Source organism: Squalius cephalus (genome assembly GCF_949319135.1).
Source record: "Squalius cephalus genome assembly, chromosome: 16".
NCBI classification, from domain to species: Eukaryota; Metazoa; Chordata; class Actinopteri; order Cypriniformes; family Leuciscidae; genus Squalius; species Squalius cephalus.
Genome location: NC_137137.1, coordinates 14,009,630 through 14,036,437, shown reverse-complemented (window position 1 = coordinate 14,036,437; position 26,808 = coordinate 14,009,630). Strand labels below are relative to the sequence as shown.

Here is a 26,808-nt window from a genome sequence, read left to right as displayed (position 1 = left end):
AATTGGTGTCCTCTTAAATCATATACATACACACACACACACACACACACACACACACACACACACACACACACACACACACACACACACACACACACACACACACACACATGTCTGGTTCACTATCTTTGTGGGGACTCTCCATAGATGTAATGGTTTTTATACCGTACAAACTGTACATTCTATCCCCTTACACTGCCCCTGCCCCTAAACCTACCCATCACAGGAAACATTCTGCATTTTTACTTTCTCAAAACAACTCATCCTGTGTGATTTATAAGCCTTTTGAAAAGTGGGGACCGCTGGCTGGTCCCCACAATGTAGGTGATCTCAGGTTTTACTATTCTTATGGGGACATTTGGTCCACAATGTAATATAAACAAGGGCACATATACACACACACACACACACACACACACACAAAACCTGTCCTAAAGAAAGCAAGTTGACAAAAAGATTGAATCCAATATTTGGTGATAATGTAGCATAACGAGAGATTTATAAGCAATTTATTTGTAGGCGTTTTTTTTTTTTTGACCGGGAACACCACAAATGTGGCTTTGTGGCTTTGTGCCATTTTGTACAAAATAAAAGCATTCCAAAACAAACTTCCTGGTTGAAAACATTAAAACACAGTAGTGTCATAGACAGTGCAATTTTTTTTAAAAATATATTTTGTTGAATATTGACAAATTGATCCACAAATAATGCTTTTATCACTCAAAAACTGAGGTGCATACGTGCAGATCAACGAGGCCTACAATCAATCAGTTCAACAAATATTTGGAGATAATATAACATAACAAGCGATTTACAAGCAAGGTCATTTTTGACCGGGAACACAAAGGTGTTACAGGATTTCATACAGTGTAAGGGTTAAGGGTTTCACACAGGGCGCTTTGGGGCACCATTGACTTCCATAGTAGGAAAAAAAAATACTATGGAAGTCAATGGTGCCACAGAATTGTTCAGTTTCCCACATTCTTTTTTTACAGGTTTGGAACAACCTGAGGGTGAGTAAAAAATGACAGAATTTAAATTTTTGGGTGAACTATCCCTTTAAACAAATACAAGAACTATAGTATATTTTCATAAGGGCTAGTTTAAGACGCTATCTCACGACCAATTCATACGAATTCGTACGAGTGATAAAAAAAGTGGCTAATTCGTACGAATTCGTACGACCTCACTCGTAAGAATTTGTACGATTTGTCTAAACCGGTCTAAACCCACGTGATGGGTAGGTTTAGGGGCGGGGTCAGGGGTAGGTCATTCGTATGAATTCATACGAATTGGCAATTCGTAAAATATGTACGATTTAGCAAAAATCATACGAGTGAGGTCGTATGAATTCGTACGAATTAGCCACCTCGTAGAATTCGTACGAATTCCCGTGAGATCAGGCTGGTTTTAACGTAGAATCAAAAGAACCTTTATGAATTCTTGACCAAGCTATTCATTTTCCCCATGATTAAAATGTTTTCTGTTCTAATGATGGCTGATATTGGAAACCTGGCCTTCAGGTGATGTTGCCTAAACATATATCTGTTGAAATGTTTAGCGTATGATAGTTTTATATAATAAAACCAGTAATCTTTTAAACATTTAACAATCTTTTGACTTTATTATTCAAGATAGCGCAATGTGTTCAACAATAAATACATGTTCTGAACATTACTGTGGAATGCTGAATTGTTTCCATTTCATAAGTCGTCAGGCACTTAAAAAAACAATCCTGGGGAAATGTGAATTACTAAATGTAATTCAATTTAAATTAAATACTTTTATTAGCATCCCACAATTTTTTTGATTCATTGCGTATAACAAGTTTAATTTTATCTCAGCACTCAGGTCCAATCTGAGCAGAAAAATAGACTAGAATATGTACATAGAATATGTTCACAGATGTACAATAACTGATATAAAGTATCACACACAATATGTACATAAAAGCCAATACAAAACACGCACACATTGACATTAATGACAGTTGTGATGTCCAACAATTTTAGTTGTGGTCCATATAAACTTACAGATACTGATTGGGAGTGACAGAGGCATTTTATAAGCTTATGGATAATGAATGCTGTTCTACACCCCCATCAATGCTGTGTTATAGTGACCTTTCATATGAAGTGATTTACAGCATTTATTACTGTTCGGTCCATTTCTGGAGTGGAATTTGCGTCACTGAAACACAACATGTCACCTTGTAAACCACAAAGATATCAAGTATGCTCATTTTCAAGATGTTCAAAAATATTTTCAATTATACAACAAACAGAATGACATACAACATGAAGAACGCCAAAACAGTGTTTTGTGTTTCTTGAACACTACAAGATAATTAGTATTCCTTCACCTCTCTAAAACAGAGTAATGAAATGTTGTCATTTGACAGCGCCAAGAACTGCACTAACACTGTTGATGTACTGTAAGACATCTCGGACTGTAGATTTCATTTGTTTGATGGGTGTAACAAGACATGTACAAATACATACAATACATTTACTTAAGGATCTTCATCTAACATTCAAGCATTGTCCTTAAAGATAATGATGGAATTCATCAAAAAACTGGACACTTTTCCTATTTAAATAAAGATATAAACTGTATTTTTATATATATTCATCACAAATAAAGTTAACTGAGATTCACATACAGTGGGTTCCAAACATCTGAGACCAAAATGAATATCTGGGATTCAAAATCAAATATGAAAATAGAATGTTTTGGGATTAAAAAAATAAATAAAAGAAAAAAGATAACATTACAGGTACACTGTAACTTTTGTTCAGAATTAAAGTTTAAATAATGAGTCAATACACCTTCAATCATTCTTTCAAAACTTGTTTTTGTCTTACCCTGATTCATTATGATAAAGTGAGCCTATAATAAGTTTATATTTTAGACCATAGTAGGCTAGTGAATGAGTCACGCAGAGCCGAAGCACAACCAAAACAATGTTCTGTTTTGTTTTTTAACCACTAGAGGGTCAAAAGTTACATGGTGGACCTTTAAGATAGATTTAGGATCCTCCGATTTTGCACAAATGTTTCACTTAAAACGTTATGCTAATAATATCATTTGTAATGAACGGAACAAAGCATTTTCACTAAAGAAAGACTTTTGGATCCCAAAATATGCACTGATCAAAATAAAAAAAACACAAACTGTCTCTGTCACTGTAAAATTGCTCTGTTTAGTAGGAGGTAGACTTCAAACTGCATGTTTACACTTTTGGCAATAAAGATGAGTGAATTCTCATCATAGTTTCACAGTTTTTCCATCCATGTAATTTAGGAAGTTCCATTTGCCAGTCATAACAGCAATTTCTTTGCATGTAAAAATGTCTTTCAATAAAAATGTTATTAGAGCATCGTGGCTATAACATGTCAAGAATATCTGTAACCAATTTTTTGGTAACTGGCCTCCTTGAAAACCTTTTAATTTTGGACTTATATAAATTAAGGAGTTATCTGATAAGATATTTATCAAGCTAAATGAAACTGAACCTGGGTCACTAGTTGCAGGTTCAGGCCTGTGTGTTCTGTGTATTTGGTCTTTAGGATTCAGTTGTGTTCTCTCTCAGCTCTGTCAGTGTTGAGCCATCGACTTCTTTCCAGTGACCCACTGTATTATGATGAAAGTAATGCTCATAATCATGAAGATGAAACCCAGTGTCACAAACATCATCGCCTGGAAAACATAAATGGAAGTGAGAAAAAAAGAAGCCATGGATCTGTGAGAGTGAAGTAATTTTCTGTCTGATTTTCACCTGGATCTTTGGCCGAGATTTCAATGGCTCCTCCTCTTTGGGGACGATGCAAATGTAGAATATTCCTGGCAATATGAAAATGAGGCTGGGAGCAGATGTGGCACCTAAAAGAAAAATTAATCAGTTGAATTCTGCATATCAATGTGACCATTAAATTCTTCTACGCTGCAAATCTGACTCACCAATGAAGCCGAAGATATCGCGAATGTTGGGCACGAAGATAACGAGAAGATTGACGAGAAAGAGGAGGCACACAGCGATGGAGATGTGACGCATCCAGCTGAAGGCCTTTTCAGGGAACAGAAGCTGCAAGATGGCACGGCGGATCTAGAGAAAGACAATGCGGCACTGTCAACAATCAACCAGCAAGATGATGAGAGGAATTATATGCAAGCAATAACTAATGAGCCAGGGAAATTAATATACCGGGAAAAGGACCACGGGAACGGTCAGTGTCACTGCCATCAGCACAGCCAGTCGAACACACAGCATCAGGGTGTCTGTCTTACTGTACATCTCCAGAAGCTCTGACTGTGCTTTTGCTAAACATATGTAGATACATACTGACTGTTAAAACATTTTTAAATATCACACATGTTGGTACTTTGATGATATATGGTATTTTGTAGTTCTTATTACCATAGAAGGTGAGGTAGCCAAAGATGGCAGTCAACAGGTACATGACAAACATGGCCAAAATAGAGATATTAGAAATGTTTTGCATGCGTTTCTTGCTTGGACTGAAATAACAAGGAGACAAAGATGCAAATGTATTAATACATTTCAAATGTGAATGAATGTGAAATGCCAATGTGAATCAACAAAACTGCAATTACAGCCTTACTTTTTGAGTTCTGTGTAAATGGGCAACACTTCAGGGTGACACACAAAAGCAAACGCCATAATGGGAATGGTAAAAGCAGTCTGTGATTTAAAAATAAAAACATGAAATTAACAGATTAATTCATTGGGTTTGAAGTAAAGCCAAAAGGACACCTGATAATAAGATTTGCAGTAGATCTCTCACCTCTGGGTTGACAGTTAGAAATTTAGCTTCACAAGTGTCAACGCTTATGCTTTCATTTTTGCTGGGTTCTGCAGGACAATTTAGGTCAAACTTCTTGTAGATGACCTAATAAAACACAATGGAGAGATGCATTCATGTACACTAGTGTCCTGGGTGTCCCAATCTATGGTTTTCCCATGGAATTGGGCTACTTTTAAAATGCTGCAGTGTTTTCTTTCTTTCTTCTTCTTTTCTTCAGAGGGTGAAAGGTTTAATATTGCATAAGTTGTACTGCCTGAAGTGCTTGATTTGAATGATGAGCTATTTGAGTTTTGTGAGGGAGGGTCTGTAGTGATATACTACTCTATAGTGATTTTAAAGTTGACATTGTGTATAATACACAACAATGAATGTAAAAATGTATTTTAGGTATGGGAGTGGCAAATTTTGAGTTTTGATATTTGGTATAGGGTCACTAGGATCGTTTTGGACTGTTTTTAATTAGCCAGTGGGCTAGTTCTGTTTCGCAGACCTGGCAACCCTGCTGGTGTCTTTATATGTAGGTAGAAGGAGAGTTTACTTACAGATATGAGAAAGAAGACCATGCAGCTGAGAGATAAGCCACTGGTGTAGCCTAGATACCCTAAAATAAAAGCATAAATACATGATAAATCCATGTACATTTTCATACCAATTTTTCAGGCTATGGGTTCGATTGGGTTCCAAGGTGTGTACTGATAAAATGTTTTATCTTTAATAATGGTGCGGTCACATTAGCAAAATGTAGTCACTTTTGAACAAAGCAGCTTTCTGTTGGTCAGCGTGGCTATTTCACATGACAACCTTAAAATGAGCAAAATTATGTGCCTTTCTTTTCGCCCTTATGTGAAATTTCGCCAAACAATGTGACTACCTTAAATCACTTTGAATTTAAACCGTCTAAACTCATTTAAGACACTCAACATAGATCTTTAGTGCAGGTGTGTAAATGTTTGATTAAGATTATGGTTATTATGAAATAAAATAGAATGGCAGAGGGAGAAAACTGAAAATGAATGAATGAAGGGAAAGGTGGCAGGAACGTACCGAGTCGTTTCATAAATGCCAGGGGAAGAATGACTCCGACACTAACGATAATGATGAGATACTTCCCATTAACGTACCATGCACTGACAGAGAGAAAAAAGGTGTTTTACACAAAGTGTCATGCTAATAGGAGTGATCATATGACTATAAAAAGCAGTCAGAGTGTTTTAACCATGTACACAGAGAATTAAAAATGTAACAAATAATAAAAAGGGAAATTCAGTGGGGTTCAAAAGCCACAAATATGCTTATTTGATTAGTGACTTTGATTAGTACACAATATCATTTCTTTGGTTTGTCTTTTTCAGAACCCTTGTTTTTACATGTTTTGTTTTAGATTTTTAGCATGGTCTCACATTTGGACCCCACTGTATCAGGCACATCAGCATCAGTACTATGTTCTGGTACTCACTCATAGTCATCTGGCAGTTCCATAAGACCCTGAATAATATGAGGTAACTCTATCTTCACAATGAACAGGTAAGAGGACATTGCTGTTGGATCATAGAAAGAACACAATTAGTGTTGTTGTGATCAGCGCTCATATTGCTTTATGTGGTTATCACTGATTTTGATTTATCAGCTGTGATGTCTTTTGACTTCATGAGTATAACTACTGAAAGTAATAATGCATTTAATTTTACCTCCAATGTTGTGCAATGTTATAATGCATCCTGCTAAGATTTTCCCAGGTGTACCAAATGCACGGTTCCCGAGCTGTTCATATGCACGGATCCCTAAACACACAAACAAACGTAATGGAAAGGTGAGATGCTTTTTTCATGCTATCAAGATTGCCTTTGAAGACATTAGAGAGAAGATATTTCTCACCAACCACTTCAGCACTCTTCAGAAGCAGGTGGATGGAGTAGGCAGAGAGAAGAGCGATGCTTATCAGCAGGATTCTGAAAACAAGTAACTCAAATGATGAAACTATAAACAACAACAGAAAAAAGCAACTTCTTACTGTATACTTAAAGGTAAACTGTAGTTTACTATCTGACGCTCAAAGCACCCTTTAGCGTCCATATGAGACGCATAACCCTACCACAGACCTAAACCTACCCATAAACGAAGCGTCTCATATTGACGCTAAGGGTGCTTTGTGCGTCGGATATTGACGAACTTTCGAAAGCGTCAGTTACATGACGCCTAAACCTACCCATAACCGAAGCGTCACATATGGACGCTAAAGGGTGCTTTGAGCGTCAGATATTGAAGCTTGTTTGAAAGTGACGCTTTGGGGTGAGAATATGTTGAAAAATTCACTCATGTCATTTCAAATCTACGACTTTCTGTTTTATGTGGAGCAGAAAAGAAGAATGTCACTGGGGTCTAAAACAACATTGAACCCCAATGATTTTCATTGTATAGACAAAAAAAAAAAAAATAAGAAAAGAAACTTTAGTCCCACAGAAGAAAGTCAGCTTTGGAACAACATGAGGGTGATTTTTGGGTCAACTATCCCTTTAATATCCTGCTTAGATGGGTATTCAGAGAAATCTTATCCCCAAAATATTATTTTATTACCTTATCAAATCTTGCCCTTTTGATTTTACAAATTATCAGACTCATCAATCTGTCATTTGACTTTCAGAGGTGCTAAATTAATCACGATTAGGTGGCGCAAAGTACAGTTTCATTAGAGATATTATTACCGCCACCAGTCGTTGAATAATCTAACCTACACTCTCAGAAAAAAAGGTACAAAAGCTGTCACTGGGACAGTACCCTTCAAAAGGGTTCTAATATGTTCCATTTAGGTACTAATATGTACATTTTGGATCTAATATGTACACGTTTGGTACTAATATGTACCTTTGAGGGACTTATATGCACTCTTTAGGTACAAAGGTGTACCTTTTGAAAAGGTACCGCCACAGTGACAGCTTTTGTACCTTTTTTTCTGAGAGTGTATAATCTCCTTAATGACGCATTAGACAAGCTCAGGCGTGTTTTCGTAGTAGCCTACAACCCACAAAAGCACTGTCACACACAGTCTCTGCGATAAAGGTATGCAACATAAACAAAAACGCTTTTCCCCCTAGTGTCTTAGACATAAGCCTATCTGTAATTGCATATTGCTGAATGTTATATGATTGGCAGGAGTGTTTTCCTTTTAGCTGTTGAGATTACAACTAGCAAACTGTTTTTGTGTACAACAAGCTGCTTTAAAAGCCTATTTGGGCTGGACAGACAGACAGACAGACAGGCTTTGACTTGATTACAGCAGGCTATTTATAACCCTTCTAGATCTGATCTGTGAGGGCAGTACACGTGGTGACGTTAAAGCTCCCTACACAAATAAAACCCCAATCATTCAAGGATTAGCAATTGCATATGTCCTGTCAATAAATATTGTTTAATTTTTGCTGGTTTTGTAGTTTTCATAGCCTGTTTGCTTTCAGAACTGAGTGTAGGCCAACTTGATTTATCCAAGCACTTGATCAGTAAAGAATGTGGTATAGTGGTAGGGAAGCAACGAAAATGAAAGAATGAAGGAACTGTAAATAGCAGAGACTCTTCCCTTTTGGTACACAATACGTCAGGGAAGAAAAAAACATGCAAATATTTGACTTTGTATTGACTGAGTATTTGTAAGGCTGGATGTGGCTGGCACATGTGTACGTGACAGAGGCACAATGGAGAATGGAAGCATTTGCCTACAGTTAAATGTAGATGGACACAAAGAAGCCTTAATGCTCAGTTAGGCCGAACTCAGACACGCATATGCAACACACATTCCAGCATACTAACAGAAGTCCTCTACAAGAAGGTGCGCTTTACGGTGCTTCTGTTTACATTTGTAACTTTGGACCAGATGTACCAGAAAGACTAGAAGGCTCTTCAACTCAAATGGGATTTACTCACAGTACATTTGACATAAAAGAAACAGTAGAACTCCTTTTTGCCATATCACACCTTCAATAACCTTTATTTTGATTATACATTATAGCTCAAATCAACCCAAATGCATGCATAATTGCAAGTGTAGTTTGACTTACACAAAAAGGATGATTCCAGTGTTGGCCATGGCATAAGCCAGTCCCAGAATTCCACTGCCCATAATGGCGTTACTGAGGTTGAAAATAGACATCCCGAAAGAAGTCTTTCCCTCAAACTGGAATAAAAGATGAATGATGAATTAGTCATGAACCTATTTAACTGAATAGGGTTCTTTAGCCTGAATGGTAGTTTAGCTTTTTCTGTGTAACTCCACAAACAAATTTAGGGATGGAGAAGTTAGAAATTATTCTTACTTGTCTGTAAGCATCTGTGTTTGTTTCAATCAATCTTCTAATCAGTTTCACCCCAACTTGTATGTTTCTGTTAAGTAAATTTTTAAATTTGCATACTCACATCTGTAAAATGAGTTGTTCCATTGCTTTTATCGTGGAGGAAAGTTTCGCTTTCTGTTATGTTTTCAAGGGCATCAAATCTGTGTAATACAAGCAAAAGGAAAATTGTTTTTTATGCAAAGTTACAATGATACATTTTAATATCTGTTTCATCTGTCTTATACAGGAAATGTTTTGAGAAAATACAGGAAATGACACAGCTACTGAATTACGTTTTGAAATTTTAGCAGGTGAGGCCATGTTCAGAGCTGTTAACAAAAACAAAATCTATTAAATAGTTTTGTTAACTGAAATTATGCTGGAAAAACTTAAATATGTTTAAGATATAAAACTAAAACAGAAATAAAACAAATAAGTTAAAACTATTTAAGAAATATTTTTAAAACGCACATGAAAATACAAAAAATTTCACAAATTCAAATGAAAGCTGAAAATATTAATTATTAATTAAAAATATAAATTCAGGTTTTTCAGAGATAATCCTGGTTATTATATATATATATATATATATATATATATATATATATATACTTATATAAATAAGATATTTCTTATTTTAATTCAACCCCTTTAACAAATGTTTATATATACTGTATATATAATAATAATAATATATAAAATAAGAAATATCTTGTTTTTTAGTTGTTATTAATCTTTTTAATGCTTCTTTTGAAGACTATAAAAGAGACTGCTGCTTAAACACTTCACAAGTTTAATATACATAGATACTTTCAAACAAAGCTTTGCTTTAAGCTGCATAGTTTATAGGGTAAAAAAGATATGATTTGACTTTTTAAAGCATGAACTTCATAATATGATTTGGTAGAGAAGTTTCTGAGATAGTTCCTCATGAATGTGTTGGTGTAGAAACGTACCCGCTCTCTGGACTTTTGTCAGGGCTGAGATCATGGTGACCATTTGACATTTTCTGTACCTCCATTTTAGGCTTCTACACTTAACAATTCTCCAAAGAACACTGTCTGTATAAGGTCAAGCTCTGTAAACACAATCTGAAACACAGAAAAAGGGTTCTGGGGTCAGTGATCATTTTATTGAGAACTGAAATGATTGTAAAACTTGAATGCGTTTCTGAAAAAAAAGTGCAGTGTGAAAGCAGTGATTGAATGTGCAACAGGAGCATAATCTTCACATAAATACACAAGGTGGAAGATGAGGCAGGGGAAAAGTAATGGTAAAAACATTCCTCAGAGCATTACTGGCTGAAAGACACCTACTGGAAAGATAGTCTTGATATAAAACAGCTGTGTACTATCTGCATATTTTCCCCCTTCATCATTAATTCAGACTGATAAGTTAGTTGTGAGCAGTAGCTATTCTGCAGCTCTGAGTTTTTAATCATATTTAAAGCTTAATTATTATAAAGTCAAGTCACCTTCATTTATATAGCGCTTTTTTACAATACAGATTCTTTCAAAGCAACTTTACAGTTATAATAGGAAATGAATGCAACAAAGATTGTTTTGGCTGTACAGCAGCTCTAGAAGAAAGTAACTGTCTAGCTTAGGTTTTTAATTGATTCATTTCCGTTGTAAAAATCATTAGTTATTAACTTAGGGACCGCTTACACAACACCGTTTTCAACTGAAAACTTTTAATGCGTTCTGGCCGTTCATTTACATGACAACAGAGTTTTGGTGAGAACGCAAACCTTGAAGTAGGTTTCAAAAGTGCAAGTTTTTGTAAATAGGTTTTGAAAGTGCCCATTGGTTTTGAAAAACCATTATCATATCCGTGTAAACTTCAAAAACTCAAATCTGCGAAAACGGTGACGGCATGCACATTCGTATTACTTGCTTAGTCTTTAAGAACCCAGCTGCTGTGTTTTGAACCAGATGGAGTTTGTTATTAACAAACGTGCAAGGCAACCAGCCAGTAGAGCATTACAATAATCTAGCATTGATGTCATGAATGCCTGAACTAACTTTTCCGCATTTTTGTCATTGAGAGCATTTGTCGTAATTTAGATATATTTTTAAGATAGAAAAATGTGGTTTTACAGATACTAGAAACATGGCTTTCAAATAAAAGATTGGTATCAAAGTAAATAAACAAAGTAAAAATACACTGTAATTTGAATTTGCAGTAGGTGTAATTACATGCAAGTTCAGGCTACAGCAGTATTCTCAACCTGAAAACTAAATATATGTTCAGATCTTCCCAAAGTGTTTCATTAAAGGTCAACCATGTATAAATATAAATACATGGCAGGCAAAGTATTACGCTATTGCGAATTCAGCTAATGACTGTTTTCAGGGTCGCAGAGTTATGAAATTCAACCTAGAATGACTTGCTTACAGGCCCTAACATTAAACTGTTAAAGGGATAGTTCACTTTGAAATTAAATTTAGGTATGTTTTAGCTTACCTCAAGGGCATCCAAGATGTAGGTGTCTTTTTTTCCGCAGTAGTTTCAATTTTGATATTTTTAGGTCAAACCGTTCTTGTCTGTCAGTCATTTAATGCAGGTGTGTGGTCACTGTCTCAAAGAGCATGCACAGAGTCCAAATTAAAACAATTCCCCATCGTCCAAATTAAACAATTCCCCATCGTAAGTACACATTAATGGCCTAAGACACGAAACGAGCGGTTTGTGTGAGAAAACGAACAGTATTTATATCGTTTTTTAACTCTTGTACACAGCCACGTCCAAGTGATCTGAGGGCGCGCGTGCATCCTGCTGTGTGACGTGTGCAGACTGGTGCATAGATATATATAGATGCCGCCTTGCCTACGGCATTCGTTCCAATGAACTGCCGTAGCCAAGGCGACATCTAGTGTATATATACAAGTCTGCGCACACGTCACACAGCAGGATGCGCGCGCGCGCCCTCAGATCACTTGGACGTGGCTGTGTACAAGAGTTAAAAAACGATATAAATACTGTTCGTTTTCTCACACAAACCGCTCGTTTCGTGTCTTAGGCCATCAATGTGTACTTACGATGGGGAATTGTTTAATGTGGACGATGGGGAATTGTTTTAATTTGGACTCTGTGCATGCTCTTTGAGACAGTGACCACACACCTGAATTATAGGACTGACAGACAAGAACGGTTTGACCTAAAAATATCAAAATTGAAACTACTGCGGAAAAAAAGACACCTACATCTTGGATGCCCTTGAGGTAAGCTAAAACATACCAAAATTTAATTTCAAAGTGAACTATCCCTTTAAGAAACATCTCTAAGTACACTTAAGTGGCCTTTATTTTCATATTATATTATTTGAAAGCACCGTTTTTAAAAATATACATACTTTTACGATTTGAAGTACACTAAGGTTCACATTAGGCAGACTTCTTTTTCACAAGGGTAAAGAATGAAGCTAGTAAAACTTTCTCTCTGTGTCTGGTTTGAAATGATGATGGACACCACAGAAAGGGCAGTGCAGCATATGTTATGATTATAAATATATGTGTGTATATCAAAAGGCATCTTTTAAGTGTAAACGCAGTTTAAGCATGGCTGATGCAACCCTTCGTAAGCTTGCACTCTCAAGGAAACAATGTGAAAAATGCGTCTGTGCTTTTAGGTCAGGAAATACTTAAGTCTTAATCTGTCATTTATGTGGAATGAGAGGATACTTGCAGTTGCCTTAATAGGCAAAATGTCTGTCCACTCAGTGCTTTATTAGGTTTTGATGCAGAATTCCCTGAATAGTTTCAGTCCTTCCCTGCCAAAAGTGTGGCAAGCACAGCTGGTCAGCAGCAGTATTGTGGTCAAACTGTCCAAAATATGTGAATATAAAATACCACTTTATTTTAATTTTGAGCCGCAAATAAATTGCCCATTCAAAACACTATACATTTAAGACCACCATCACTCTGTACCATATATTATGTGCTTGTTTAAAGTAAGAGCGAGACAACAAGAGATATATTTCAAGTGAAGTGTCCTTTAACAGCGTTCCATTGCCGAATGTCTGTAGCTGTTTGGTTATAATGAAAAACATGTCTATGGAAATAGGTTAATGCAATAGTTACTCTTGACAACCCATCGAATTACTGCCAAAACAAACAATTGGTGGAAAATAAAGCATGAAATGAGTAAATACAGAAACTGTAAAGCAAGGGAAGTTAGCCTGTGAGGCAAGTCTTGACCACATGACTCTTGTCTGATGCAAGACTTTATCTGTATTGAAACAGAACCAACCTCCCTACACACCCTTGTATAAACACATGCTTTTATTCCAAATGAAATTGGCTGTTGAGGAAGTACTCACCACTTTAAGAAGAAGAGAAACCTTGCAAAATTCAAAAGTCTTTAAAAGTGTAGCAACGTAGTGTACTGATGTCAGAGAGTCTTCATTCATTCGTTTGTTTCCTGTGTTGCCTTAGTGAAGCTGTCCAGCTTGTGTGAGTACATGTGCAGAGCTCACCTGTGTGGGGGAGGAGCAGGAGATTAACTCCTCCGTGAAGGGATGAAGGATGTCTATGTTTAAGGACGCTCTGGCATGAGTCCCATATATTAACACTCTTGTACAGGTTAAAAATAGTGAATCTGCAGAGTTTTGTACATATGATGTAAGTTTGATTATATGGCTGGGGTGTGTAAAGTTGAGTATGGGGTGGGAAAAGGTATTAGGGGATTGTGTGTTTGTGTGTGGTCCTGGTAAACCCTACATTGTGGAGACCATATGTGATTTTTTTTTACCTAGGGACATTTTTGGTCTATGTGACAAAAACAGCTTATAAATCATAATAAATCGTGTCCCTTTTTTTGTCTTTTTTTGTTGTTGAAAATTTTAAACTTAATGTTTTCTATAAGGTTTGTGTTTATGGGTAGGGTTAGGGGATATAGAATACAGTTTGCACAGTATAAAAATCATTATGTCAATGGAAAGTCCCTATATAATGTGTGTGTGTGTGTATGTGTGTGTGTGTGTGTGTGTGTGTGTGTGTGTGTGTGTGTGTGTGTGTGTGTGTGTGTGTGTGTGTGTGTGTGTGTGTTGTCATAAGTAATGAGATTAGGAGATCAGGGCTTTTTTAAGGTAACCATGGCGAGCAGGACGAGGCCGAGGGCCGTGAGAGAACGGCGACACCTGCGCGACGCATCGGTCTCGTATCTCTCACGGAGGAGCGGAAGCATAAAGGAGGAGCGATGACAGTGAAGATCCAGAGAGGAACAGGCCTGGATTTATGTTGTGTTTTGTTATATGTGACAGCAGTCGTCCGTGAAGGGCTGCTGTCTTTACTTTCATTTTGTATTTGTTTATTTTACGTTTAAGAGTTTTCTGTGCGCAATCATTCGAAGTGCGCCCAGAAAGCTGCCCTTCAGACAGAGTTGCAGCCTAATAAATTGAGTTATCTTTCTTGTCTTCTTGTGCTTGAATCGAGAAATTCACACAAAATTGTCAAAATGCCCATATCGCGAGTATTCTTGTGAAACACAGTCAGTTATGTGTTCAGTGAATATAAACAGTTGAGAAAGAAAGCGCGTGTGTAACAGTATATTGGATACGTGCAGCTCTTAAAGTGACGGCAACCTAATATTCCTGCTGCTGTCTTTAATGTTAATCTAATAACAAAAGATAAAGAGAAATTCACCCATTGCCTTTGACTGAATACCTTTTGTAACTTTTATAAGGAATCAATCTATATTTAATGTATACAGTGAAGACTATGCAGTTTTATTTTACATTTGATTTATTAAATTTCTGTACCTGAAAATTGTGATGTTTTCACTGGCCCAACCGGGCCCAATCTATCTGCCATAAAGTTCTTGGCCAAAATATTTGACTGACTGATGAAAATTATGAACTATGTCAGATGCTATATATATATATATATATATATATATATATATATATATATATATATATATATATATATATATATATATATATATATATATATATAGTCAAAACATCACAGTCAAAAGCCAAAACATAAAATAGTTATGAATTGCCATGAGATTGTGTGTGTTTGGCAGGAGTGTTTAAAGTATTTACTGTTGAAATTTTAAAAAAGTTCAACATAATATTTGAACTTAACAGCATTAGCATACAAGAGTGCATAGGTGAAAATATACATAATCACAGTGATTGGTATGCCAATCATGAAAGTACATGTATTTAATGTTCAGTCATGCTTCATTGGACTTCATGTACTTTCAATTTAAGGACTGCAAAGTATACATTTTTAAAGAAATATTAAAGATAAAAAGGCAGTGAATGAAAGACAGTATTTCTCTCACTCTCACACTCATAGCCAACTCATGACAGTATGCCAGTGTTTGCAGACATGTGGCCACTTGGTCACAATTGTTTACTTTTAGGTAATAAAGAGATTGATATTAAAAAATGTGTGTGATTATCGTCATCAAACAGGATGTTCTCACACAAAGATTATAGAATCAGACAGGAACTAGCTTATATGACTCAGTCATATTCAGTACATGTGGCCCTCACTTACAGAATGCTACTGTTGCAGTGCCTTGTGGGTGAAATAAAGCTTTATACCGGAGTCAAAACACTACATTATAACATCTAATAGTCTGTACTTTTTATGTGAGAGGAAACGTCATCTATTGTATTTTATCAACTTGACGTCATATTCTAAAAAATTCTGTCGAACATTATCTGAGATCCAACTCAAGATACACACTGATATCTAACAAGAACAGGCTCTCCTGGAAAGCTTTGGCCAACATTCACTGATATAACTGGTCACAGCCACCATTACGCCTTGTTGACATTAAACACCTTTATGACAAAGTGAAACTAAAATGCTGCGGGTATGATGCATTTTAAACCAGTAAAGTGGTGCATTGTATAATACTCAACCTAATTCCATTCATCTTCAACCCCCGTTTACTCCACATCCTGTCTACAACACACGTAACTCAAGTTAATCTGTAGAACATGCTTAGTGATGAATATCCCAATTCATAATCTATATCAACTATGCGTGCCATTATAACTAGGGAATATTTAAATATTTTAAAGTCTAGAAAGAGTCTATACACACATTGTAATATCTACAATGGCAAGGTTGCGTGAAATACATATTTAATATGTTTCTCCTATGATTAAATGAAAAAACAGTGTAAAGATCCATGTGAACCTACAGACAATTGTGTGATTGTTCTGAACTGCTTCTGTCATGAATTATTGCTGCTTTCGGCTCTAGCTGCCATGTGCCACATGGCGTAGGTCTCCCTACTTCCTTCTGATGTAGCTGAGGAGCTCTCATGAATGGTGCTAACAATTAATCAAGAAACAGATTAATTATTAACTAGTGGCTCTATGTAAAGAAACTGTTTGTAAACTATTATTTTGGACGAATATACTGATGAGAGAATATTTGAGAGATATTATAGTCTCCTTACCTTTTTGAAACTTGACAATTGTCTTCAATGTAGACATCAAATAGATCTTCTAATGGAGAAAAATGATGGTTTGATACTCCCAGATGGTCCTTGAGTACGTCATCTAACACAGACAGATGGAGTGAAAGGGAGAGAGAGCTTTAGACAAAAATGTGGTGGCATTTAGTAAGGGAAATCTTTTAGCCACTCCTTCAAACTAAAAAAAAAGAGCGGGACTTCCAGTTTGTCCCGCCTTTTCTCAACTGAGAAAACATGTTCTGAATCTCACATCTCTTTTTTTTCCTTTGCATACACATATAGCTAATGTTTGAGGACAACTCAAATAAATATAATGTCGGTTTTTATTATAATAACAACTTTAAGCCCTGCTGTAAGGCAGCAGAGGCAAAGAAATGTCCTGCATCTGGCATGGAACAATAGCAAGATGTATAAAATCCTCATTATCCTCCACAGCTTTCTTGACAAATTAACACCAATAGCAGACTTCATACATTAGCATAATAAGATGCATGGATCTAATATTTAAATGTGATGTAATTTGTCATTGTAGCCATAGCCTACTGATGTTCAGCCATCATGTACCTCACTCTTCTGTGAGTGTTGCAAAAACTTGTCATGATGATCTGGTCTCCAAGCACTGCTGGTTACTAGCATGTTGTGGTTTGGATGCCCCCTCCAGGCTTCTTAACTACAGCAAGAGGCCAACCAGCTTCACCAAATAGACCATGCTGGTTGACAAGCATTTTTGTCAGCATTTCTACCAGTCTGACCAGCAACAAACGAGCATGGACATTCATGCTAGTCTAAACTGGTCCTTTTCACCTGTAAATAAAGATTAAAATAAATTAGTAAAATTGAAGCAGGATTATTTAAATATTTAATTCTCTGTTCAGTTTACCCCAGTTATTCATTTATATTATTATGCTGTTACTTTAATATAGCTAGCTGGAATTGTGTTGTATAGTTAGCATATTAGCAAAGGTTGGCATCCTTGGCAGTGTCTTGCATAGGCTTCTATGTACAACAGCTCCCTCAGATGGTGATGCGTTAGAATAGAATAGCAGAGTTGTTATCGTCACAGCAGTGGGTTCAACTGGTATCAAACACAGTTCTTCTTACGAAACCCTCTTAAACCAGAATATCTTTGTGAATTCTGTCCTCCAAAACAAAAATATTTTGTAATAGCTTTTGGACAAACGAGTGAACTCAATAAAAGGTTGGGGGAATTTGTTACATGTCTTTTAAATGTTTTTCATTTACAGTTTTATTAATAACATTTTGTTGTTGGCCAAAACAAAGGTTTTATAATTTTTATGTTACTGTTTCATGTAGCGTTATAGCCTATGTTTCATACTTATTTTACTGTTTAAATTTAAATAAAAACTCCATAACAGTTTTGTACATTTTACTAAAAAAAAAATTGTAAACAAGAATGTAGTATTTGTATCTAATCAGAAATTGTCAGAATTGAATTCAGAATTGAAACAATTCAGAATTGAAAAGGAAATATTGTGTTACAACTAACCCTGGTCTCTCCCTTATATTGTTAAAAATGCATTCATTTTTTTATGTTATTCTTTGACTATAAATAGACAAAAATGGGTCCTTCCAAGCAGTGAATTTCAAAATGTTTAGCAGCTTTACAATGAAATAGAGATCTATATTGTGAGTGTGCAAGCATAGCCAAATTGGGTATTTGTATAAAAAAAAGTGTATGGGTAAAATAAAGGATAATAGTTTTCAGTAGGTTAATTAATCACATTGAGGTTGGCTAATTTTGTCAAATTTTTATAAATTACATTTTAACAGCTGGGCTGTCAGAAAGAGGACTTTTGTTTTGTTCCTTTTTTCCCCACTGAAGCACCAACCCGGAAAAAGGAAATAATGTCCGTCGTCGTCCACTAGCTCAAGTCAGTTTGAGGTCGAGTGGAAGGTAAGCAAACAAGTATTTTATTTTTATTTTCAAACTAACACGTTTTTACCAGTAAATAATAGTTTTGTTTACGGTAGTTGTTTAAACTTTGACAAAGTCGCTTTTGTTCTTTTTAGAAATGAAACTAGATTTTAGCCGTTTCACACTTTGCTATGAGAGCAGATGAGTCTGAACAGACAGTTAGCGGCTGCTGCTAGCAGACTGACAGTCTTACTACACTGCTGATTATAGTTTCTGTCTTTTTACTTTTCACACTTTCTCTTTAGGCTTATAATTATTAGTAATTGATTAGTAAGAATATATTAGCCTTAGTTTTGCTTTTAAAATTGCATACATGCTAAATACACAAACCCACTAAAAGCGATGGCAAACTTTAGTGTGTCTGTCCGCTTGCTTTTTTGTCTGTAGACTTTCTCCGTGATTTTTAATAGTATTAAGTCTTGCTCATGTCCTTACAGTTTTTGTTCTGATTTTATTCGTCAACTTTGTTTCATTTAATTTGTCACACGATTTATTCATAGAGAAATTCCCCTTGCTGTCTGCAAACACGTATCTCAGACCACAGTCTCAGTGACATCAGCTGTGGAAGTTGACTCAGATGTTAAATAGGCGTTAAGTATAGTCTGTATCTTATGCTTGTTTTGGCCATGGCGCAACAAAGGGCCAGTCAGACTTTACAGGCGTGGGTTTTCTGGGAAGTTAAATGTTGTAGCTGATGTTGAATGATGCCTTTCACTGAATACCTGCACAAGAAACACATGTGAAGCTGGTAATGGAAAGAAAGGATCATTTTATGTGAACCAGCAGCCTTCTGTACCCATGTCATAGATCAGGGGTCTTCAAACTGGGGTCTGGGGGCCGCAAGGGAGTACTTGGGGGGTCCATGGAAAAGTTAAGAGAACAACAGTATACATTAAATAAATAAATAAAGCGATTATATAAATCACTACTAGTTAAGAGAATAATAATGCAATTTTTTGTTTAATATAAATGAATAAATAGGCTACATCTAACAGTGCAGTACTATTAGAGAGTGGGGGAAAAGTAATAATATAAAATATATACATATTCTCAAATATTTTACCCTTATGTGTAACATTTTCACAGTATAAATTGAGTCTACATGAAAATATATAGATTGATCATTCTTAAAAAAATTGTACATTTTAGGATAAGGGCTTTCTTGCATGAGTATAATCATATTTGGGGTTCCATTACATCTAGAAGATTGAAAAGCCATATGTCAATGATTAAACACAGAGAGACGTTGTATAAGCCATGTCAGATGCAAAGCTCTAATATCTGAAGTTGAATTTACAGGACAATTCAATAATGTAAATAAAGTGAATTAAGAGAAAACGACGCATAAGTGTCAAGATAACCACGACTTTAAACACTGTCCGTTCTGATGCAACATGTTTTTCCTGTCCAGTTAACCATGGCGATGACAAGTCAGACGTCCTGCTCCTCGATGAGCAACCACACTAAGGAACGGGTCACCATGGCCAAAGTGACGCTGGAGAATTATTATAGCAACCTGATTTCACAGCATGAGGAAAGGGAAATGAGGTGAGGACTAAAAAAAAAGCGAAAAGCTTTTCCAAAAAAGCAAGACCTTCTCTGTTGTTTTAAAGTTATTTTTAAGTATAGACTTTATTTTTCCATCGAGAACTACTCGTTGCCCACACACTGGTCTAAATATTTAGGACTTAAGCAATACTCTTAGTTTTTTGTAACTTTCACTAGTTGAACAGGTTTGGCAGGTCTAAATGATTCACTAAGCATTTGGACAAATACATGTAATTCCTCACATACATTTGGTTTGGATGCATATGGCGAGACTACTGTCTGTCATTTGTGCCCATTGTGTTTCTTTAAGAACCTCCCAAATTCCAGGGGCCCTTTAATACGGACTCTTCTGTCCCTCTTGAAATGATGTCAGACTAGTGGACCACACCTTTCTAGTGTTTTATCACATGTCTTAAAGCTATTCTCTATATGTTACAGGCAGCAGAAACTGGAAAAGGTCATGGATCAAGAGGGCCTAGCTGATGAAGAGGTGAGCTTTTCTGAAATACTGCTTTTTTCTAAAAAAAAAACTTTTGTTAAATGTTTAAACACTCAGAGAATGTAATTTCATGTGATTGGTTGATTTAATGTCTACTTTTCATGGTCCCGCAGAAGCGTCTCCGGCGGTCTGAGCATGCTAGGAAAGAGACAGAGTTTCTTCGTCTTAAACGAACACGGCTTGGATTAGAGGACTTTGAGTCGCTCAAAGTGATTGGCCGTGGAGCTTTCGGAGAGGTATGAGTTTCTTTCTGTTATAGACTGCATCTATTCAAAATAAAATTTGGGGGGGTTTTAGTCCATAGTTGTGAGGCCATTTGTACACTATGTATAATCTTACCTTTCTGAAGTTTGGGGTCAGTACGTTGTTTTTTTTTTTTTTTTTTTTAATGCATTGTTTCTATTCAACAAGTATGCATTTAATGAATCAAACGTGACAGTTAAGGTGTATCATTTTACAAAAGAATGTTCTTTTGAGCTTTCTATTTATCAAAGAATCCTGAAAAAAATGATCATGGTTTCCACAAAAATATTAAGCAGTGCATCAGTTTTCAACATTGAAAGTAAATAGATTCTTGAGCAGCAAATCGGCATATGAGAATGATTTCTGAAGGATCACGTAACACTCAAGACTGGAGTAATGGCTGCACAGGAATAAATTACATTTTATGATAGATTGAAGTAAAACAGAATTATTTAATTTGTAATATTATTTCCCAATATTATTGGTTTTACTGTATTTTTAATCAAATAAATGCAGCCTTAATGAGCTTGAGTGACCACTTTCAGAAATCGTACAAAGTTTTGAACTGTAGTGTATTTTGTATTCTAGCACATTTAAAATGCACTTTCTCTCTCTAGGTGCGGCTAGTTCAGAAGAAGGACACGGGACACGTTTATGCCATGAAAATCTTGCGCAAGGCTGATATGCTTGAGAAAGAGCAGGTGAGTTTTCACTGATGGAGTCACATATTCACATATGACATTGAGGGTTCTTTGTCTTGTTAACAGGTCTCTGTCTCTGTTTTCTGTTCAAGGTGGGTCATATTCGAGCAGAAAGGGACATCCTTGTAGAGGCAGACAGTCTGTGGGTAGTCAAGATGTTTTATAGCTTTCAGGATAAGATGAACCTCTACCTCATCATGGAGTTTCTGCCTGGAGGTGAGCGTGGGTTGATCTCGGTTAATTTCAGAGAAGCATTACAATCAAGATGATGGCTCCAAATTTGAATGATGTGTGTGTGTGTTTGCCCAGGTGATATGATGACTCTACTGATGAAGAAAGACACTTTAACGGAGGAGGCCACACAGTTTTATATTGCTGAGACTGTACTGGCTATAGACTCCATTCACCAGCTAGGCTTCATCCACAGAGACATCAAACCAGACAACCTGCTGCTGGACTCAAGAGTAAGAAAACCCGCACAGATTATTTCATGAAATTAAATATTACATTTATAATTTTTTGCTAAATAAATAGTTTTTGAAGCATCACATTATTCAGAAAAAGATAGGCAGCTACATTTGCTGCTATTAATTTCAAAAGTCAAAACCAGTAAAATTTCACTTGGTACCTCAGAGTTATTATTATAACATTGTATTTATTAGTATTGAACTGTGACCTCCCTATAGGCAAGTTCAATCCAACAGCCTCGCAGGATCACATGGTCTTGATCAAAAGAGTGATTCTTATTTTGCTCTTTCAGGGCCATGTAAAGTTGTCTGATTTTGGCTTATGCACTGGTCTGAAGAAAGCTCACCGCACAGAGTTCTACAGAAACCTCAATCATAGCCTTCCCAGCGACTTCAGTAAGCAGACAAACATCTCTTCTGGTATAAATCCTAAAGATTTCATATACCACATTACATTCATGTATTTTTGCATCATGCTCTTCTTTGTAGAATGTATTTAACATAATACGCTACTGTTCAAAAGTTAGGGGTCAGTACGTTTTTAAATGTTTTTGTCTCTCACCCTCACCAAGGCTGAATTTATTCTATTAATAATACAGTAAATATTGTAATATTGTGAAATTTTTTTTTTATTTTTTTTTTTTTTTAAATATAATATAATTTATTCCTGTGTTGACAAAGCTGAATTTTCAGCAGCACTCATTACTTCAGCCTTCAGTTTGACAAAGTAATTTAGAATTTAAAATCTTTTGTAACACTATAAATGTCTTTACATTTTTAGAAATTTAATACATCCTTGCTAAATAAAAGTATTAATAATTTAGTGACCCTAAACAGTAGTGTATATGAAGTAATGAAGAGATTGCATGGTTGATTCTGTAGCAGTAACTCTTGACTTGTCTTCATCTGTAGCGTTCCAGAACATGAACTCAAAGAGGAAAGCAGAAACATGGAAGCGAAACAGGAGACAGTTGGTAAGAGTTTCCTCTTGACCAAATACTGCCCTACACATAGTGGGTGGGTACAGATAGATTCAGTGTTGCATGAGGAGCCTTTGCAAGAGTTATTGTGAAATTAGTGTGTTCTTAATATGGCAGTTGATGATTGTAAAAGTAGTGTGGGAGGGTTACGATGCAGTCTTGTGTAATCTCACAACTTTTTTTGTGTTGGATTAATAAGTAGAATAGTAGACAAGGAAGTTTGTCTGAATTAAAGGTGTATTTTTCAGGCCTTCTCCACTGTTGGAACCCCTGACTACATCGCCCCAGAAGTCTTTATGCAAAATGGCTATAACAAGCTTTGTGATTGGTGGAGTTTGGGTGTCATTATGTATGAAATGTTGATAGGTGAGTTGATTTTTGCTTTGTAAATAAAGTAAGTTTTTTATTTTGTTAATGTGGCTAAAGTGTTTGTGTGGGTGTTTTTCAGGTTACCCTCCATTTTGCTCTGAGACACCTCAGGAAACGTACAGGAAAGTGATGAACTGGCGGGAAACTTTGACTTTTCCACCTGAGGTCCCAATTTCAGAGAAGGCCAAGGATATGATCCTCAGGTTCAGCTCTCTCACTGCTTATACTTTTCCTTCTTTATTTGCATATTTTTTGCTGTGATTTTTGCCTTTATTTTATGCTCTTAGCTGTAACTCTTGTCTCTTCTCTCGTCCCAGTGCATTTTGCTTTCATTAACCATGATGCTAACCTACATTTTAAGACATGGTTAATTTTTAGCAATCTCTTTTTTTCTTAATTTCACCTGATGTTCTGTTGTTTTCCACTAGGTTCTGTTGTGAGAGTGAGCTCAGGATTGGAGGCACTGGAGTGGAGGAGATCAAGACTAACCCTTTCTTTGAGGGGGTGGACTATGACCACATCAGGTATACTGTCATCTCACGTAGACAAACACACAGATTAAACTGGTATTGAATAATGAAATGAGTTTACTGTTTGATCTACTTCATGATTTAATTGTCTTTGGGCTTTGAATGTAAACATACTTTCTATATTGCATGTAGAATTCAGCAAGTGGTGTCCAGTTATTTATTTTTTTTGACTGTTTGGTCAAATAATCAGAACAAAAAAACAATTTGTATTACTTTTAGTTCATTGCTTCTGGTTCACGCAGTGTACACTTTTAATTCGCAATTCTAGGTTATATGTGTACTCTATGCCTTTGATTTGCATACCATGCACATTTTACAATACTGTTAGAAATTTTGAGGTTAGTAAGATTAAAAAAAAAAAGGTTTTTAAGTCTCTTATGCTCACCAAGTTTGTATTTATTCGATCAAAAGTAAAAACGGTAATATTTTGAAATAAAACTGCAATATTGTGAAATATTATTATATTTTAAAATAACTATTTTCCATTTTAATATATTTTAAAATGTAATTTTACTGTGAATACAAATCAGAATTTTCAGCATCATTACTTCAGTCTTCAGAATCACGTTCCTTCAGAAATCATTCTAATATGCTGATGTCCTGCTCACGAAAGATTTCTTATTATCAATGTTTAGAACAGGATTCTTTAAGTAGTGAGTTAAAACAACAGGATTTATTTGAAATAGAATTATTTAGTTTTATATTGTAATTTATTTTTAGTGCATCTTGGGTATTAAAGGTATTATTTTCTTTTTTAAGAATGGTAAGAGTAGTATGGATGTATACAATTCTGAACACAGATGTTGTTATTTTTTTCCTCTAGGGAGAGACCAGCAGCTATTCCAATTGAGATCAAAAGCATTGACGACACCTCAAACTTTGACGAATTCCCTGAATCAGACATCCTTCAGCCTACAGGTGCATTTTTAGTCACTTTAGATATGCTTACTGAAATACATGACATTTTATGGGTTATGTATTTCAGAACTATATAATAACATTACTCCCTAACTTCCTCTATTCTCTCTCTCAAGCCCCTCCTGTGTCCAACCACACCGAGGCAGATCTAAAGAGTAAAGACTGGGTGTTCATCAACTACACCTACAAGCGCTTTGAGGGGCTGACCGCACGAGGAGGCATCCCATCGTACATGAAAACTGGGAAAAGATAGGCCTTGATGGGACTTGATGCTGCGCTTTTGCAGTGGTTGTTTTTTTTATAAGGAGACGTTCTCCATCGCTCCTCCTCGCATCTGAAGGATCTTGCATCATCCGCTTCCTGTTTTGATTCAGTCGACCATGACTCATTAATGGATGTGGACTCCACCCGCACTCAATCCATAGAAGGACACGTTCAGAGTCATACCTAAGGGCTTCTTTTCCTCTAACACCCTAAATGTCCTCACTTCTCCCTTTTCCTTTTTTCCTTCTTAAGGATTTGAGGCAATCGTCTTGCAGGTTGCCAGATTTTGTACATTTAGGAATGGGGATATTTTAGTACACTGACACTGGTTAAAAAAAAGGGCTTGAACGGAAGCTAGTTAGATCTCCTGCAACCATAATTGATTTTAACTGCATTAGCACTGGTGGATCGTCGATTTACCATTTCAAAGAACTAGCGTTTGTGGTAAAATCCCCGTCTCAGCTTTTTTTCGTGTCCACATCTGCCGTACACAGCTTCCCTAGTTTTAATCGAGATGGATTTTTTTTTGAAAATCCATTCTTTTAAAGACAATACTTTCCTCTGTTTCATGGAAATTCCTTCTCGTTACGCTTACCATCCAAGATCTCAGTGACAATGGCAAAACACGGGGCTTCATATTCAGTCGGATCTGAATGTGATTTATACAAACCCCCGAAGCTGCAGATGTTGCCTTGCGCTCGGATCCTTCTTATACCAGCAGAAACATCATGAATGCATTTGCCAATTAAACCAAATTATTCATCAACTGCATATCAGGAAACTTCACCAGCTCATGTCAATAACCAAGCAATCTCTATGGACCAGCATTTGTTTATATAATGGGTAGTTTCAGCCACTGGCTGATTCAGAAGTTGCTTGGTGGTGATGCAATTGTTTTTCTTAATAAAGGGGCTCATTGCTGAAGTTTGGGGAACAAAGCCACATTTCTTGCATCTTGAGAAGAATAGCAAAACTATTCAGGGATTTGAATTTGATCGAGTCTTCCGTTTTGTGGCGATGAAATGTTCAATGCAAAAAAATGTATACTACCAAAGAGATGCCGCTTTTAATCATCTTTATGGGCTTGAATCTCGATGTTGTTTGGTCATGGATGCTTTGGCTTTCATACAGCATTAATTAGCAAGCATAAACTTTGTCTTGAGCAGCTAGCAACTTAACTTGTAGCAAAATATTAATTCCGTATGGTTTTAGTCAGTCTGCATTATTGAAGCTGTTTGTATCAGCATGTTGCTAGTGATGGCTGACTTTGTACAAATCAAACAAGAGTAAGAGTGCAAGAATGATTTTCAGAAGTGTGTGAAATTCGCAGACGGTGAATGACTGAATTGTATTTCTACAATCAGTGCCCATATGTCGACTTTCTGTGACCAAATTGAATGTATCTTGAAGATTAAAACAGGCTTCTAGAAGTTGCATTCATTTAGAATCGGCGTCTCGAGAATGACCTGAGATTCACCTAAATGCTTGAGCGAATGATTTGGTGACTAGATTTAATGCTGCGCGCAGCATGACAAAAGTTTTGTATGTGGAATTGCTTGTTGATAGATGTTGAGCTGAGCACAATATACTGCTAGAGTAATATCTCAAATAACATTACTGTATCCCACAATGCTACAAATGATATGGAAAGTAGCATGAAATCATGTTCGAATGGTGCGTTTTTTAATCCTTAGAGCAATGTGTGACTGTCTTTGGTCTGGATGTGTATTATTATTATTATTTTTTTTTTAAATATATA

The 26,808-nt window shown here is 36.1% G+C and overlaps 2 protein-coding genes across 5 annotated transcripts; one reads left to right on the top strand and one right to left on the bottom strand.

The window, feature by feature from the left end:
* Window positions 1-1,912: 1,912 nt before the first annotated feature.
* On the bottom strand, window positions 1,913-16,765 carry slc38a5a (solute carrier family 38 member 5a). Of its 2 annotated transcripts, XM_079897497.1 has the most exons (17): window positions 16,577-16,765; window positions 13,470-13,625; window positions 10,105-10,239; window positions 9,231-9,309; window positions 8,876-8,991; window positions 6,702-6,775; window positions 6,515-6,607; window positions 6,283-6,364; window positions 5,871-5,953; window positions 5,369-5,427; window positions 4,806-4,910; window positions 4,623-4,702; window positions 4,418-4,518; window positions 4,205-4,320; window positions 3,961-4,105; window positions 3,779-3,882; window positions 1,913-3,699 (listed from the first exon to the last, which is right to left on the bottom strand). In XM_079897497.1, the coding sequence occupies exons 3-17, from the start codon at window positions 10,167-10,169 to the stop codon at window positions 3,598-3,600; spliced, it is 1,404 nt and encodes a 467-aa protein (XP_079753623.1). In that variant the 5' UTR covers window positions 10,170-10,239; window positions 13,470-13,625; window positions 16,577-16,765; the 3' UTR covers window positions 1,913-3,597. The 2 variants fall into 2 exon arrangements, with proteins under 2 accessions (XP_079753623.1, XP_079753624.1); XM_079897498.1 differs by lacking the exon at window positions 13,470-13,625.
* Window positions 16,766-18,435: 1,670 nt separating this feature from the next.
* stk38a (serine/threonine kinase 38a) lies at window positions 18,436-25,981 on the top strand. 3 transcript variants are annotated; one of them, XM_079897493.1, is made up of 14 exons: window positions 18,436-18,509; window positions 19,942-20,078; window positions 20,517-20,568; window positions 20,691-20,813; window positions 21,438-21,521; window positions 21,614-21,737; window positions 21,831-21,985; window positions 22,282-22,408; window positions 22,901-22,962; window positions 23,217-23,334; window positions 23,417-23,540; window positions 23,766-23,861; window positions 24,691-24,785; window positions 24,902-25,981. In XM_079897493.1, exons 2-14 carry the CDS (start codon window positions 19,948-19,950, stop codon window positions 25,036-25,038), a joined length of 1,428 nt encoding a protein of 475 aa, XP_079753619.1. In that variant the 5' UTR covers window positions 18,436-18,509; window positions 19,942-19,947; the 3' UTR covers window positions 25,039-25,981. The 3 variants fall into 3 exon arrangements, with proteins under 3 accessions (XP_079753619.1, XP_079753620.1, XP_079753618.1); XM_079897494.1 differs by having other exon boundaries at window positions 18,442-18,521; window positions 22,282-22,384; window positions 24,902-25,980; XM_079897492.1 differs by having other exon boundaries at window positions 18,442-18,521; window positions 24,902-25,980.
* The last annotated feature ends 827 nt before the right edge of the window (window positions 25,982-26,808 follow it).

Excerpts from the sequence above, each read along its gene's own strand:
- slc38a5a (XM_079897497.1), bottom strand. The coding sequence starts at position 10,169 with ATGGAGGTACAGAAAATGTCAAATGGTCACCATGATCTCAGCCCTGAC. Across the intron at positions 6,365-6,514 it reads AACATTGCACAACATTGGAG|CAATGTCCTCTTACCTGTTC; the intron begins GTAAAATTAAAT and ends ATGATCCAACAG. Across the intron at positions 5,954-6,282 it reads GAACTGCCAGATGACTATGA|TGCATGGTACGTTAATGGGA; the intron begins GTGAGTACCAGA and ends TCTCTCTGTCAG.
- stk38a (XM_079897493.1), top strand. The coding sequence starts at position 19,948 with ATGGCGATGACAAGTCAGACGTCCTGCTCCTCGATGAGCAACCACACT. Across the intron at positions 21,986-22,281 it reads ACCTGCTGCTGGACTCAAGA|GGCCATGTAAAGTTGTCTGA; the intron begins GTAAGAAAACCC and ends TTGCTCTTTCAG. Across the intron at positions 22,963-23,216 it reads AGCGAAACAGGAGACAGTTG|GCCTTCTCCACTGTTGGAAC; the intron begins GTAAGAGTTTCC and ends TGTATTTTTCAG.